The sequence below is a fragment of the Notamacropus eugenii genome, chromosome 5, assembly GCF_028372415.1.
Source record: "Notamacropus eugenii isolate mMacEug1 chromosome 5, mMacEug1.pri_v2, whole genome shotgun sequence".
Lineage (NCBI taxonomy): Eukaryota > Metazoa > Chordata > Mammalia > Diprotodontia > Macropodidae > Notamacropus > Notamacropus eugenii.
Genome location: NC_092876.1, coordinates 337443444 through 337461312, shown reverse-complemented (window position 1 = coordinate 337461312; position 17869 = coordinate 337443444). Strand labels below are relative to the sequence as shown.

The 17869-nt window shown below is 35.4% G+C and overlaps 1 protein-coding gene across 3 annotated transcripts in view; it reads right to left on the bottom strand.

Moving 5' to 3' along the window:
- SNX4 (sorting nexin 4) overlaps positions 1 to 17869 on the bottom strand; it is a 92866-nt gene that overhangs the window by 48880 nt on the left and 26117 nt on the right. For all 3 annotated transcript variants that reach the window (XM_072613740.1, XM_072613741.1, XM_072613742.1), the window contains exons 3-7: positions 16385 to 16520; positions 15828 to 15977; positions 15515 to 15562; positions 10597 to 10652; positions 5519 to 5591 (exon numbers count right to left, since the gene is read on the bottom strand). In XM_072613740.1, coding sequence (XP_072469841.1) covers positions 5519 to 5591; positions 10597 to 10652; positions 15515 to 15562; positions 15828 to 15977; positions 16385 to 16520 — 463 coding nt within the window. The remainder of the gene's footprint in view (positions 1 to 5518; positions 5592 to 10596; positions 10653 to 15514; positions 15563 to 15827; positions 15978 to 16384; positions 16521 to 17869) is intronic.

The following is a 17869-nucleotide window of genomic DNA, read 5'->3' as shown; positions in this document are numbered from 1 at the left end:
CCTTCTAACATTCCCCTTGCTCCACTTGTCACCTCCTCTCTTACTGTGGTGTGATATAAATTTTCATATCAAATTTAGTGAGCATGCCATTCCCTCCTTCAGCCACATGTGGGGAGAGTAGCTTTATTTTTTCCCCTTCTCCCTTACCTCCTCCATTGAATAAGATTTTTCTTATCTCTTTTATGAGTTATAGCCTGCCCTGTTCCATTACTCCCTTTCTCTTCCCGGAATTTTCCTCCTTCACCCCTTGATTTTTATTTTATTTATTTTTTTTTTTGTATGTGTGGATATCATCTCTTCTGATATAACACACCCTGTACTCTCTATCTATGTGTATGTGTGTGTGTATGTATGTATGTATGTACCATCTCTCCAACTACCCAAATACTGAGAAAAGATTCAAGAGTTAAAAATATTTTCTTTCCATGTAGTAATGTAAACAGTTCAGCTTTAGAGAGTTTTTTATGATTTTTCTTTTCTGTTTACCTTTTCATGCTTCTCTTGATTCTTGTCTTGGGAAGTCAAATTTTTAAATACAGATCTGGTCTTTTCCTCAACATGAATTCTTCAAAGTCATCTATATCACTGAATGACCATTTTTTCCCTTGAAGTATTATATTCAGATTTGCTGGGTAGGTGATTCTTGGTTTCATCCCAGTTGCTTTGACTTCTGAAATATCTCACAACAAGCCCTTCGATCCCTTAATGTTGAAGCTGCCAGATCCTGTGTTATCCTGATTGTATTTCCACAATACTCAAATTGTTTCTTTCTAGCTGCTTGCAGTATTTTCTCCTTGATCTGGGAACTCTAAAATTTGGCCACAATATTCCTAGGAGTTTCTCTGTTTGGGTTTCTTTCAGGAGGTGATCAGTGAATTCTTTCAATATCTATTGTGCCCTCTGATTCTATAACATCAGGGCAGTTTTCCTTGATAATTTCATGGAAGATAATGTCTAGGCTCTTTTTTTGATCATGGCTTTCAGGTAGTCCAGTAATTTTCTCCTGGATCTATTTTCCAGGTCAGTTATTTTTCCACTGAGTTGTTTCATATTTTTGGTTTCGTTTACTAAATGCTTGGTTTAACTCATAGTCATTTGTTTCCCTGAACTCAATTCTCTCTTTCAACCAATTATTTTGTTAGTGAGCTTTTGAACCTTCTCCTCCATTTTGGGTAATTCTGCTTTTTAAAACCTCCATCTTCTCATTGACTTTTTGGACCTCTTTTGCCAATTGAGTTCATCTCTTTTTAAAGCTGTTATTTTCCTCAACATTTTTTTGGTTCTCCTTTTAGTAAGCTGCTAACTTGTTTTTTAAGGTCTTCTATTGCCTGAGTCCAGTTTAAGTTCCCTCTGGAGGCAGAGGCCTTGACTTCCTCTGACAGCATGCCTTGTTCTTCCTGTTCCCCAAGAAAGTAGCCTTCTATGGTCTTATTTTTTTTTCCCTTTTTTGGGCATTTTCCCAACCAGTTACTTGACTTCTGAGTTCCCTCTCCATAACTTCCTGACATCCAGCTCCACCAAACCAGCACTTGGGGGCCAAGATTCAAATGAGTTGCTCCCAAGACTCAGGGCTTTAGGTGGGGGCAGGGCTGCTATTCAGTGTGAGATTACGATCAGCTGCTCAGGTTGGGGCAGAGCCACCAAACCAGGTTCAGTTCCCTCTGGGGGTTTACACAGCGAGATTCAACAATGGATGCAGACTACTGCCTGCTTTGGCAGCCTAGTGCGTTGCTGCCTCTACTGCTGCCTCCTGAGGAGACCTGAGTTATGGGGACACCCTGTTCCCCTCTCGGCCAGCCAAAAAGACCCTCTCACTGACCTTTGGCCCCTGTGGTTTGAGGGACCTGCGCTGCTGCTGGAGATTCTGTCCCTGAAAGCTGCTCAGATCTTCTCCTCTTGGTGCCACGTGGCCAAGGCAGGGCTGGGCTCTGCACCCCATCCGGTGCAAAACACACCTTTCCCGTTGGTCTTTCAGGTCTCTCTGCAACAGAAATCTCCTCCACTCTGTTGTTCTGTGGCTTCTGCTGCTGCAACAGAATTTGTTGAGAGTTCTTCTTTACAGGTATTTTATGGGCTATGGGTTAGGAGCTAGCATATGTATATCTTTCTACTCCGCCATCTTGGCTCCTCCCCTGCAGTGGACTGTTTCTGATAGCCACTACAAAGTCTTAAAAAAAATTCGGGGGGGGGGGGGCAGAGCCAAGATGATGTAGTAGAAAGACAGACCTGTAGAAGCTCCCCCCCGACAGCCCATAAAATACCTGTAAAAAATGACTCTAAACAAATTCCAGAGCAGCAGAAGTCACAAAATGACAGAATGAAAGAGATTTCCAGTCCAAGACAGTCTGGAAGGGCAACAGGAAAGGTTTATCACACAGGTTCTCAGAGCAGAGTGGAGCACAGCCCAGCCTTGGCCACAGCATGGCAGGGACAGAACCAGAACAGGTTTCAGGGAACCACCAGCAGCAGCAGTTCCTAGACTGCTCAAACACCAAATGCCAAATTTTATACAATATATTTTATATAAGATGCCCAAAGAATTCTTAGTTCAGTTTTAAGCTTTAATAACTTCAGCTGTAAAAATGTTACAAACTTTCAAAAACATCATCTGAAAGATTGTTTAAATTTCTTTTGGACTTTTGTTTGTGAATTTTTAAGTGTAATAAGATATGGCACCGCTTCATTACTCTTTACACCAGCAGAGGTGTAAAAGTGTCAGTGAGAAAGTTCTTTCACCTGGGTGAGAAGGAAACGTGGTCTGGACCTGCCAGCAGCAGCCACTACAGAGGCAGTGCCCATTTTTGGAGCCCTCTGCCAAAAGACCCTCGGGGAATTCAGCGGCTGATCTGGATCTCAGCCTTGAATGGCCGCCCTGGGGTGAGGAGGAGTGCTGGCTGGCATGGTGGAGCTGGTGGAGGCTCTGGAGAGGGAATCCTACTTGCAGATCTTGGGCAGAAGAGTGCTTGTGGTTGCTGCCAGATCATAGCACAGGCCAAGAGAGGAATAAATTCCTCTCCCTTAATTGTGCCACCTTGGAGGTACTGAGAACTTACAGGTACCCAGAGTTTACTCTCCTCTTGAAAAATGACGGAAAAGTCAAGTAAATGGCTGGGAAAATTCCCAGAAAAGGGAAAAAAAATAAGACTACAGAAGGCTACTTTCTTGGTTAACAGGTATTTTCTTCCATCCCTTCAGATGAGGAAGAACAATGCATACCATCAGAGGAAGACCTACAAGTCAAGGCTTCTGCATCTAAAATCTCCAAAATAAATATGCAATAGTCTCAGGTCACAGAAAAGCTTAAAAAGGATTTTGAAAGTCAAGTAAGAGAGGTGGAGGAAAAATTGGGAAGAGAAATGAGAGCCATGCAAGAAAATCATGAAAACCAGACCTACAGCTTGCTAAAGGAAACCCCAAAAAATGCTGAAGAAAATAATACCTTTAAAATATAGGCTAACTCAATTGGCAAAAGAGATCCAAAAAGCCAATAAGGAGAAGAATGCTTTAAAAAGCAGAATTATCCAAATGGAAAAGGAGTTTCAAAAGCTCACTGAAGAAAATAGTTCTTTAAAAATTAGAATGGAGCAGATGGAAGCTAATGACTTTATATGAAACCAAGAAATTACAAAACAAAACCAAAAGAATGAAAAAAATAGAAGATAATGTGAAATATCTCACTGGAAAAACAACTGAACTGGAAAATAGATTCAGAAGAGACAATTTAAACATTATAAGACTACCTGAGAGCCATGATCAAAAAAAGACCCTAGACATCATCTTTCATGAAATTAGCAAGGAAAACTGACCTGATATTCTAGTATCAGAGGGCAAAAAAATATTGAAAGAATCCATCCATCACCTCCTGAAAAAGATTTGAAAAGAGAAACTCGTGGAAATATTGTGGCCAAATTCCAGAGTTCCCAGGTCAAGGAGAAAATACTGCAAGCAGCTAAAAAGAAACAATTTGAGCATTTGGAAATACAATCAGGATAACTCAAGAGCTAGCACCTTCTACATTAAGAGATTGAGGGGCTTGGAATATGATATTCCAGAAGTCAAAGGAACTAGGATTAAAACCAGCAAAACTGAGTACAATACTTCAGGGGAAAAAATGGTCATTCAATGAAATAGAGGATTTTCATGCATTCTTGATGAAAAGACCAGCGCTGAATAAAAAATTTGACTTCCAAAGAAAAGAATCAAGAGAAGCATCAAAAGGTAAATAGGAAAGAGAAATCATAAGGGACTTACTAAAGTTGAACTGTTTACATTCCTACATGGAAAGATAATATTTGCAACTCCTGAAACTGTTCTCAGTATTTGGGTAGTTGGAGGGATTATACACACATGTATATATAGAGAGAGAGAGCTCAGGGTGAGTTGAATAGGAAGGGATGATATAAAAAAATAAAATTAAAGGGTGAGAAAGGAATATATTGGGAGGAAAAAGGGAGAAATGGAATGGGGCAAATTCTCTTTCATAAAAGAAGCAAGAAAAAGCTTCTTCAATGGAGGGGAAAAAAGGGGAGGTGAGAAGAAAAAAGTGAAGCTTACTCTCATCACATTTGGCTTAAGGAGGGGATAACATGCACACTCAATCTGGTATGAAAATCTACCTTACACTACAGAAAAGTGGGGGAGAAGGGGATAAGTGGAGTGGGGGGGGAATGATAGAAGGGAAGGCAAATGGGAGGAGGGAGTAATTAGAAGTAAACACTTTTGGGGAGGGACAAGGTCAAAAGGGAGAATAGAATAAATGGGGGGCAGGTTAAAATGGAGGGAAATATATCTAGTCTTACACAACATGACTTTTATGGAAGTCTTTTGCAAAACTACACATATATAGCCTATATTGAATTGCTTGCCTTCTCAGTGGGGATGGGTGGGGAGAGAAGAAGGGAGAGAAGTTGGAACTCAAAGTTTTAGGAACGAATGTTGAGAATTCTTTTTGCATACAACTGGGAAATAAGAAATACAGGTAATGGGGTACAGAAATCTATCCTGTCCTACAGGAAAAGAGAGAAGACGGGGATAAGTGAAGGGAGGGGTATGATAGAAGGGAGGGCAGACTGGGGAAAGAGGTAATCAGAATGAATGGTGTTTTGGGAGGGGGGAGGGAAAATTTGGAACTCAAAATTTTGTGGAAATGAATGCTGAAAACTAAAAATAAATAAATAAATAAATAAGAAATAAAATTAAAAAATTCAGAGAGGAAAGATTAAGCAGATCTTAAAGCAATCAATTATATTCTCAAAATGAAATGGAAGATTTAACAATGTCAAAACAAACACATATTCTAAATTACAAACTTTAGAAGATGCATGTAGCCAAAGACACTTTCAAAATGGTTAGTGTAGAACACTTTGCATCATTTTTACAAAACATACTGGGAATGACAGAAAAATTCTACATTACTGAACATGAGTATCATTTCCCCCCTCCCTCCACTTAATTGTGGCTAAATAACTGTGGTGCCTTATAAATTCTCTGGCAAAAAAGCATTCTTAGGATTACTTACGGCTCTGACTCGAAGAAGGTGTGAGATGACAGATTGCAGTTCATCACCATAATGTTTTAGCTCAGTAAATCTCCTAGGAACAGGACATAGAGAGTGTATTATTATATATTAAGGAACAAGAATTCACAAAATGAAAGAAAGCACTATGATCTAAAAACTGTTAATGATGATCCTGCTTTCATTTAACACTAAGTTAGCTACTGATTTTTCCTCAACCGATAGAACAAAATTCTGAAAGAACACAACACATGCTTATTCATTTAACATTTTCAAAATAAAATTAGGAGCAAGTCACGTTTACAAATCTTTATTGTATGCTGAGGGTTTTTTTCCAGATAAAAATCATTAAATATGGAAAAACAGACATCTCAAGATTTTTTAAGGGAATATTTTTGAACCTAGTCACTCAACAACAAATTCTATATGAAAGTTTTCAATTACTTCCCTCTCTAGACAGGGAAGAAGAGACCTAAAAGACACAATCCCCTCATTTTACAAATGAAAAAAAATGGAGGACCAGATAGAAGTGACTTGCCTGGGATTACACAACTAATAAGTGTTTAAGTTAAGACACAAAGCTAGTTCTAATTCCAAAGGCAACGTTCTTTCAACTGAAGCTCCTCTCTCTTAAAAGACAGGGACTTTTGGTACACTCTGTATATGGTCTAAGAGTAATAAGTAGAGAAAGTCAGTATGAAGGTTAATTATAAACTAACAGTTAGTGAAGGTTAGTGATTTAAAAGCAAGAAACTATAATTTTTAAAAAGTGCCTTTAGACTCTCTACGGTGCCTTTTACTATCTTAATGCTCTACATGTAGAGTTATCAAAAGTATACTTCATTTACAATTCAAAGTTTCAATGGACTATATTATATAAGAAGACAGGAAGCAAGCAAGGCTGAGAATGTGAGCAATGCTCATTAAGGTATAGCATGTCACAAGGTAAAGACAATCTAAAACTGCTCAATATTTTTTCGCCTCCCCTTTTCACCCTATATCATTTTTCAGTCAATAAACCTTTTGAGAACCTGGTCAGGGGCCATAGGCTTACAAGAGTAGGTGGCCATGATTAGACAACATATCATTAGGATGGCCTCACTTCCTTGCAGTATACTACACAGAACAGGAAAAAATGTATTATCTCAAGTAACTGTGTATGAGAGATCTAAAGACTGTTGATTTTTTTTTTTTTTTTTGCCTCATTCTGGGTCTATTACCTATGAATAAATAGAACTTTCAGAACAGGTTTGAATCCAGGAATTAGGCATGATTAGGCCTTTCAAGGCTTCTTCACAATAGGTTTGACAGATTTCTTGGTCTGGGTTCCCTCTCCTCCAAGGTCAGCCAATAACCTACTGTACTTTAACAAAATTTCTAAGTCTAAAAATTCTGAAATGTTTTTACACCACAGTTGTATAGAATACCAACAGAATTTAAATATTTGATCTCTAATAAGTTTAAATTGAGACAGCAGGTGACTAATGAATGTGAGGAAGGAGAAAGCTTTTATTCCTTCTTCTACAGGAGTCATACTCAGAGAGAAAACGGCAGCTCTATAGGCTACAAAGACTAGTAACATACATTTAAGAAACAGAATATGACCTGAATTCTTTAAGTCAGGTACTGCTCATCTAGCAAAACTAGCAATGCCTGCAGACTTAAATGGAGAAGCCCACCCAGTATCCAATGAAATTAAAAGAAACAAAGTTAGCCTCTACACAATGGTTGGAATTGAGAAGGCTTATTGTAACACAGCATCTCCTTCTTAGATTACAACAGATGGAAGTATATTTTTGCATAAGGAGTATGAATAACTGAGATGTAAATGCAGATTTTTAAGAAAGGTAATATTAAAAAAGGAAAGGTCAATCCTGAGAACAGCATTTTGAGACCAGGAAAAGAACTTGAATGGAAAGAAGGCAAAATATAAGTAGGAAGCTGTTTTGGAGAATGAGAGAAAAGGAAGCATCAGTTGACAGAAGCTGTAAGAGAATGACCACAGATAAAGGCTAGAAAGCCAAAACTTGATGAAAATTTTTCCGACAGTCACAAAGTCAGTTTAGAAGAGTAAGACAGAGGCGTGCTACAATACAAGGGAGATCAAAACTATTAAACTGATATTTCAGTGGCTGTTTCATTTTGAACCCAAGAGGGGGACCTGGTCATCAACAAAGAATCAAGTGACCTTTCAAGGGCTGGGGCTAAAGGAAGGAGTGAGCTAAAAGGAAGCAAAAAATGGAGAATGTGTAATGCCAAATTTATTTAAGGAATTGTAATATCTAAAATTTTCCTTCAGCACAGAGTATCCAGACCAAGATTTCTTCACATTTAGGTATGCAATTTAACTAGTAAGTAGGAGCATTTTGTGGGGATGACAATGCTGAAGAGAAAAACAAGGAGCCAAGGTAAAAGGCTATGTCCCTAACCTTGTGACCTCTAGGGAAACCACCAAGTCCTTTGAGAGCAGAGGCAGAAGGTCACAGGCACAGCAGGCTGCCGCCAATGTGGTGGACTTAGTTCCCACCATCTCTCCAATATTCCCACCACCTCTCCAACATTCCCACCCTTCTCATTTCTTTGCTGTCCTCTGTATAGGCTACCTTCAGCCTTCCCTCCTTTACCCTATTCCTCATGGTCTTGCTCAACCATTTTTCAATCATGTCTGACTCTTCATGACTCCATCTGGGGTTTTCTTGGCAAAGATACTGGAGTTGTTTGTCATTACCTTCTCCACCTCATTTTACAGATGAGGAAACTGAGGCAAACAGGGTGAAGTAACTTGCCCAGGGTCACACAGACAGTGTTTGAGACTGTATTTGAACTCAGGAAGATAAATCTTCCTGACTTCAGGCCCAGCATTTTATCCACTGCACCATCTAGCTGTGCTTCTTCCTCCTTTAAATATTTTACATATCAACAACATGAGTAAGCCTGAAGAAAAAGACTTGCCTTTTCTTCATTTTACTTATTATCATACTAAGTTTTATGTAGAAACTCTAATAAATAGTCAAAGCTGATTTTAAACAACTGATTAAGTTAGAAGGAAATGTTTCTTAAATATATAAAAATGCTAATGAACAGATGAAATAATATATTGCATCTTAGATTTTAAGTACCACAAAGTCTAGGCCTTTTTTTCCCCCTATAAAACTTTTTTTTCAGGATAATAATGGCAATGGATTATTTTTATTTTAAAATTATAGTTATCTACAGTATACTTTCCCCCTTTAAAAGGCACAATGAGGTCAATGTAGTATTGTTAATCTATCAGAGCACATTTTCACATAGCCAGGTCAACTACAAAATATCAATCAAGTTAACTACAAAATTTCAAAAAGAGATGCTCAAATACTATGATTACTTACTAAAAATCAGAAAATTGATAGAGATTTATATTTAGATAACTAGAACTACATCAAGTAAAATAAAGTAGAAGAAAGCTGATAAGAAAGCATGTAAAATTGGGTTGCTATGAAACCATTTACACAAAACACAGACTAACTTCTCCTGAAGTATTAGCTAGAAACATTCTAATAGTTATTACAGCTTTATTCCTCATATCGAGCTAAGGCATTCTCAAGTCAAACACATTTAGAACAAATAATTTCTTGATACAACGAGAACTCCTACACTAGAAGGGATTGCTGAGATCATGTTATTAGGTATCCTCTTTTCTATTTTTTCAATAGCAAAACATATATTTGACAATAAGGTGGTAATAACTGAGAATATTGAATAGAATTACATTCTAGAAGTTTTAGGTAAGTAATACAGTAGCAACAAAAATCATAGATTTTTAGAAGGCCAGGGACCATCCAGTTCTAGTCCAATGCTCTTATTTTATAGTTGAGGAAACTTAGGTTCAAAGAAGTTAAGTGACTTGCTCAAGGTCACATGGTTAAAAAGGAGAGTCAGTATTTGAACCCAAGTCTTCAGGTTCCAAAACAAGCACTCTTTCTACTACAAGATGAGTGTTACCTTTAAAACTATATCAAGAAAATCCAGGGAAAACAAAAAACAACTTTTCCCCTATATGTTATTACTCTGAGTAGTCAAATATTTTACACACACACACACACACACACACACACACACACACACACACACACACACACACACACACCTATTTCAGTGTCTCATTGTGGTATGGAGGTGGCTCTGGAGTAGTAAAGAATTTGGTTTTATTTGTCTGGCTTTTTATACTGCATGAATACAATTCTTTTGTACAACAGTCACTTCTCATCAAACATCCAAAGAAACCTCCCTACAAAGCATATTCTTCTCCCCAAAACAGTTAACCAATTCCAACTCATTTTACAGATAGGAAAATTGAGAAAGAAAGCAGCTATCTTCACTGGTAGTAGTGCTGGGACTAGTACCCACATCTTTTGATTCCCAGTCAAAGGAAAAACCTAACAGAATTAGGCCACAATTCAAAGAGTGTAAAGGACCAAAAAATCTGAAAAGTCCCTAACCCTCATCCCATAAGAAAGCCATTCCTGAACTCAGCAGCTTCCTTTACCACAGCCATACTAATATATGATTCATATTATTTCAGAAATCATCCATAAATACTCTTCTCGTGCAATAAAAGAATCAACATGGAGCCATTTGTGCTAGTATATAAACCTATCAACTTTTCAATCCTATTCTCATAGGGTCTAAGGTCAGTAAACTAAAAGTACAAAACTGGCCCAATTCATTGTGAAGGAGAAAATACTTTCCATCTAGATGAAAAGCAGGAAGTGAGGAAACATTTTAAATAAAATGAAAGGTATTTTGCTCACTATTTTTTTAAAAATCCCTTCAACAATACTTAAGCCTACTGAAAAGAGACAGTGTAGTTTGGTTTTCTAAAAAATTTTCCATCAGCCAAACATACCCTTAAATTGAACACTATCAAGTCCAAATTTCAAAGCCAGATTCAAACTGGTTTAAACGAAATCTTATCAGACTTCAGTCACTACTTAAAATCTTGGGTAAATAAAGCGCATACATTCAGAAATGAAAAAATTAAATAGTTTTTGAAAAGCACAATTCAAAACAACATTGTAATTGTTATTAAAACAAAACCTTACTTGTCTGGGTTTTTCACTCTGAATGTTGCATTAAGAGCTTTTAACCTGGAGTCTGCCTGGAAAAAATAATTTGTTAACTCAATTACAATTATATTTCAGGGTATAAAATCAAACAGTTTTACTTTCCTTCTAGAATTAAGATGCTAAAATAAAATTTTCTTTATATCACAGTGCCAAATACATTTGAACAAGCGAACAAGTCTCACAAAGAAAAGAATTATGTCATTAAACTTTTCAAAAACACCACAAAAACAGAAGCACAAACCAGGTATTTGTAAATGCCAAAGAAATGGTACAGTCCAATAAATTACAGTACTGGGAAATAGCTCTATGTTATTCTCAGGTGATATAACAAAGTACAGGTCACAGAAGCAAAGTAGTTTATTACAGTCCAAAAGGATGTTAGGTTCTTTCATTTTCAGGTTCCAGGATTTTAGGAAATAGAGTAGATAAAAATAATCCTTGCTAGCAAACTCTATGAGGCATCCAATAAAAATTGTTTTTTATCAAGATACAAATTCCTTTCTAACAAATGAAAAGAGCTATGAAGCACCATAAATTATGAACTATATCTACAGTTAGAAGAGATGCATAAAACCAATTCTCCAAATAAGTTTCTTTAACTGAAATATTTACACTCAATAAATTCTCACAAGAAACTACTCTAATGGTTGAGAATTTAATAATGGGTTCAGAAAACAGATAATGAAAACATACCTTCCAACATGGAAGTGTGGGACTCCTTGGGCAGAGTATTATATACACTATCAGACCTGGTCACTATATTCTGTGTTTTTACTTATCTGTTTCCTTGTTACAAGGGAGAATTCAAAAGTAGGGGAAGGGAGAAATGACTGTGATAAAAAAAATTAAAAGCATCAACAAAACTTTTTTTTTAAAAGAAGCAGCTCCTCTGATGGTACCTCCAGAAGAAGCAGGAATCATGAGTACTAAGGTACATTGGTTTACCCATCAATGCCAACAGATTTGTTAAGAGGCAATTATAAAAACAGCAATTGGTATGAAAAATGTTCATTGGCACTACCCACATTTACCAATACCATACTTTTATCCAATTCAACCCTGCCTTATCAGTGTTCCTGAAAAGCATCTCTCTGCAGCAAATATGCTCATTTACAGAGATTCCCAGAAAACCAAACCAAAGGTAGTTAAAAAAAGAGAAATTATCCTCAGGTTCTCACTGATTTTGCTGGGTTCTTCTTCCTCACCTAAGAAATTGAATGGAGCCTTAGTTCAATATTTCAAAAATCTGTGATTTCGTTGGTAAGAACACTACCTTCAATGACATACTGCAAACGTTCTCACTTGAAGGTGAACTTTGAAAGTTGTTATTGCCAAAAAAAAATCACAGTAGCTAGCCTGGTGATGAGGTTCTCAAATCTGGTTAGGTTGAAGCTCAGACAATATACATGTACACACAATTTGGTAACAAATGAAACAAGTGAAAACAAATGAATCAAAGCATGCAAAAATCTCTTACAAATAAAGACTATAAAAAATTTAAGAGAGTTAAGCATTATCCTATGGGCTGTAACAAAATACACAATAAGAACCAAAGGCCTTCACAGGTCGAGACACTGAAGACGTTCACTTTAATTTTTTTTTGTTGGGGGGGAGTGTCTGGGACTATGACTTCATCAATGTACAGAATTCCTAGCTTGGAAACTGTCCAGCAAAGCAGACTGGCAAGAAGTCTGTAACTTAGCTTTATAGAGTTGCCAAGGAGAATGAGAAGTTAAGTACCTTGCTAGTGGTCACATGCATAAGAAGTAAGTTTTGAACCCAGATTTTCCTGAATCTTCTAAAAGTGGTTGGTTGTCTCCCACATCCTCAGACTGAGAGTCAGCGTATGTCAAGAAAAAGGCCGTTCTCTTGTCTGACACTCAACCCACTAGATCATGCTATCTTCATACAAATAGCAGCTTATTAACATGGATAATCCATTAGATAAAAAATTGTGGGGAACAAATATAGTAGATATTTGTAGAGTGACATAGTAAACAGAACTGACCTCAAAGCCAGGAAGACCTAGGTTCAAGTTCTACCTTTGACACAGATTGACTGGCTGTATGACCTGGGTAAGTCATTTGACTTTCTCAGAGCTCTAAATAATTCTCTGAAACTAAGTTGCAAAGAAAGTATTGACCTGAATTGTCAAGGGAGTTTCCTCTACTGGTTAAATCACAGGTCCATCCCTATCCCTATCTTTCTTGAACCTACTATTCTTTGGCATCACCAAATTATTGAGCCTTCTATTAAAGTAAATCACATAAAATATAAAAATCAAACACAACCACTTAATTTTATACATTCTACCTACTCTCTCCCTATCTAGTCCCCTTCCTTTGCCTCTAAAACATCCCTAATACACTCATCACAATACTTTAAATGTCCAAACCTTTATTTATCCTAAAACTTCTTGAGTGGAAATTTTTCTAATTGTATTACATACTTACCTGTTTCTTAAATTGAGCATACTGAATATAACTTAATCTCTCATAATGGTTTAAGAATATGTTCGGCTTTAAATACAGTTAGAACCTCAAAGGCTATTGAGGTATGAAGAGCTACTCTCTCTATATACTAAAAGGCACTAGCCTATGTTATTTTAATTAATATCTATTTTTTATACCTTTTTTGTTTCTTCTCTTGTAATCAAGGCTGTTAGAGGTCATTTCTGTACCTACCTGATTTTACTTCTAATTAACTAACTAAATCAGTAAGCTTCTTAGCAATATGTTTATATGAGCAAAGGGAATCTGAAAGAGTGCTAAGAGGCTATCCCCAAGAGCAAAGTATGCTGTCTTTATGGTGTCTATTTTGACTACACTTTACTTCCTAATTTTTGGTCACATTCGAGATAGCTAAGGCTGCCAAATAAGTGACTAACACTATTATAGACAAATATAGGTACGTTCAGAAAGGACATACTTTCTGCAACAGTAAAATTTTAACATTTTTCTGGGGGAAGAAGAGAGCTAAAACAAAAACAACCAAGAATAAAATCAGGAATACATCAAAATATTTACATTTCTCAATCTTCTAAAGTCTTTGTCACAATCTCACTAAGAAAATAACTTTACAAATTATGCAGTAAATTTACTGCTGCTTTTCCCAACTTTTTTTAAAGTTCAAACTATATTATTACTCTGAGACCTTGCTAAATATCAATATCATATTTAAATAATTTAAATCAAAAATAGTTGCTGCTTTTATAGAATTACTTATTTGGCATTTACAAGATTCCACGTGTATTTTACACACAAATAAAAAAATGTTTTGATAGGATTTTTGTGACAACTTACTAATAGATAGTTAGCTAGAATCAAATCCTAAATACTAACTTCTTAGATGAATCACTAACGGAATACTTTTAAAAGCAAATAAATGTGTACAAAGTATCTTTTACTTATGCCCTTTTTTATTAGTCTCAAACATATTACAAATATTTCCACAGAATCCTTACCAAAATTATATATTTTTTAAAGCTTAAGATTTCTTTAAATCCATCCCTCAATTAAAATGTACTTATTCCAGCATTGTCACAGATGATTTTCATGACACAGTCTAGAAAATGATGGCACAAAGTTAGCAAGATTCCATTTTTTTCAAATGTACTTTGAGAAGGTTAATAATTTATAAATTAGAATCAGTCTAAGTAATAACAGGAAGATTTGGAATTAATCAGTTTTCATCCTTTACACAATTTAAGTCAGATAAGAACATTATATACCAACTCACAATTAAGAAATTGGTATTAAAGTATTGTAATTAAAGTACTGTAGAATTATAACATTATTTACATATAAATTTTTTTCTTATTTCTATCACTTGGCTAAATTTCTGACACACTACTACTCTATATATGAACATTATACCTGTCTGCATTATGGGATCTTTTCCTTTTTTAAAAAATTTAATCAAATCAGCTAATAAAAGACATTAAAATTTTTATCCTTGGATAATAACCAGGATTAGACTAGTTCTACCTATGAAGTAAGGCATTCTCAGGATGGCTAGGGGGATGAAATTTCTAGGCTGAAGAAATAGGAAGATGCTAAAAATCAGTGAAACAACGTGTTTCTTCATTTTCTATAGTTGTGAATTTAGAGTCAGGATGAAGTCAAGTTAGCATCAGGCTACCAAAATTCCCCTCAATTTCTTGCTAGCACAGTCTGACCTGGATGACAACCTAAAATCTCTTTTTAGAAATAACATATACACATGTGTATATGTGTAAATATGTGTATGTGTGCATATAAGTACGTATGTGGGAGGAGGGGCTCATGTGCCATTTATTTCCCTCTCTCCACCTAAGCTGCATTAACAACATGCTCCAAAATATCTATGGGACCATTTCCCTGTCCCAAACACAAATTCTAATGACTAGATGGAAAAATCCAAGAAGGCCTGAATTTGCCTGGGTCACCAAGAAAGTCTTATTTAAAATAGGGGAATGATGGTTTAGGAATCACCTCTTTAAGCTTTCATTATATACAGAAAGTAAAAGCAATGTGCCAGTGGAGAGATGAAATGAGACTAAGGTGACCTATCTGCAGCCTGCTGAGGATGAAAGGCCTAACCAAGCATTACAAAGATTATTTCACCTTCCATGAAGAGTTTGCTACGGACAGGACTTTAATAATTAGAATTCTTTTTAAAAGGACACAATTACTAGATAAAATGTCAATATGTAGTAAAAAGAATGAACTGTAGTGAGAAAAATTCTCCCACTGCTATTTCAACTATTTCCTGATATGGCTAAATTCCAGATATGGTCTTAACACAAACTAGTAATATGCAAATAGGCAAAGAACTTTATTTTTACTTTGAAATTTTTACCAAAATGCTAGGTATATAATCTTCCTCATTATAAAATTAATTCCTAAATTATTACCTTTAGCTGGAACCCTGTTTCATTCACTGTCTCCTTCCAGTTATTTTCCTAAAAAAAAAAAAGCTATATTTTAGTTGTCATAATTATTACAAAACAAACAAAAAACACAGTGCTAATACTTAAATTCTTCCCAGGGAGAGGCAGTAAAAAAAGAAATTCTTGACTTAAAAATTAGACACTCTATCACTATCCAGAATATACAAATATATATGTATGTATGTATGTATATATATATATATATATATATGCTTATCAATGTCTTCAGAAAATAAAAGGATGTGATGTAAATGTGATGTGATGTAAAATAAAATACCTGCGTCAAAAACAAATAGAAGATTTTGTCTTCAGAAAGGACAGAATGTGAAGCCACTCTCAAAAGAAAGTTTTCCAAACCAATTCTTCGTCTTTCCACAAAATCAGGATCCATGTTGTCTGCAGAGAGTTTATGCCAAACAAATTCTGCCTGTGCAAGTAAATCAATTACTAATTAAGATGAGCTTCAAAGCTAAATAACGTTAAAAGCAAAACCAAAAGAATATACACAATTATGACAACTACATAAATGAAGTGCACTTTAAATATCAATAAAACTCAGGCCAAAACACTGGACAGCAACGGCACCAACTTCTGAAGTAAACGTGCACCCTTTCTTTTAATCACGGGAAAACTACTAAAATGTCAAGATGTACATACTATCAGTCAAACTCACTTCTTTATCTTCACTTGCTTTACTGTTTTGGGGGATGCTACATTGTAAGGGGAGCAACTCAGAATATGCTAGGGTTTTAGATATTGTGTAAAGACAAAATTTATCAAAAAGAATTAAATGGAAATATATGTTGCAGAAAAAAACAACTATTAACTTCTTACCCTCTTTTCAGGCAGAGGTGGGACAACAATATGCGGATAGTAAACTAGCAAATAGTTTCTCAGTAATTCAAATTCGCTATACCGTCTCCAAAGAGAGTCTGTAAGAACACTCTGGCCATCACTTGGTTCAACTGATCTAGGAAGGAAATAAAAAAAGGAATGTTAAAAAAGATAACTTCAGAACATACCACAAAAAGCCTATTTGAACTTATGTCAGATAATCCACTCTCCCAAAGAAAAATTAATAAAGCCTCTTTAATAAAGACATTTTAAAATACCCATAAAAACAACTCAGTTAATCTAAAAGAATAGATTTCAGAATATGGTAAAAGCTCAATTATTTAGCATTCTTTCCATGAATATCTTTTTCACTACAGTAATATAACAATAACTGACTTTAATAATGACCAAGATAATTTCAAATTGGGATTTCAAAATCCCAATTCAAATAAACCCAATTCATGAAAATACACAGTTTCAGCAAAGTATTAAAATTAACTTTCAAAAGACAGAATCAAAGTTCAATTCTAACTTTACCTAATATCCAGGTCAAGGTACCATGCATTAGGATGAGGTATTTCAACCTAAGTGAAGCATCAGATGTGTCAGTATTCTTCCAAATTCTCCAAGGAGAAATAATGTTTTAATCTTAAAGAGCTGGCAATCAATGTTTCATCGACGGAAGTTTAAACATGAAGTTAAATAGGCAAAGCAAGACTTATCACATACGTGATTGCAAAAAAAAATAAAATATAGTTTAACAATAATTTTCAATATGGCCAATTGAATACAACTACTTCTGGAAAAATGGCATAATTTTCAACAACAATGATTCTTTCTGAGCTCTGAATGATTAACTCAATATAATAATTAATATAATATACCCCTAAAGGCTTAAATAAGCCATGGAATACAAAGGTAGGTCAAACCAATATTGGATAAATTATAATACTTATTCCAAGTCATACCAATATACCAAAGAATTACTTTATTGAATTAGAAAAATAATCATGAGATTCATCTGGAGAGTGTAGGAAAAAAAAATCAAGAACTGAAATAATGGGGGGAAAAATAGGAAGCGAGGGGGCCTAGCAGTAAATATCAAAATGATTTGGTACTGTAAAATAAGTAGAAAGGTTGATTAATGGAGCAGATTAGACAAAAAAAATACCAAAGCAAATGAACCTAATAATAACCTAATGTTCAATAAATCAAAAGGACTCAGATACTGTAATGGGAACCCACTATTTGACAAAAACTGCTGAGAAAACTGGGCAGGAATCTGGCTAAAATTAAATTTAGACTGACACCTCACACCATACACCAAGATAAACTCCAAATGGATACATAATGTAGATATAAAAGGTCATATCATAAGCAAATCAGAGCAAGGAAGAAATTACCTTTGTCTAAGATAGGGTAAGAACTCATGACTACATAAATGAGTATAAGAAAAATAGATCATTTTGATCACATAAAATTAAA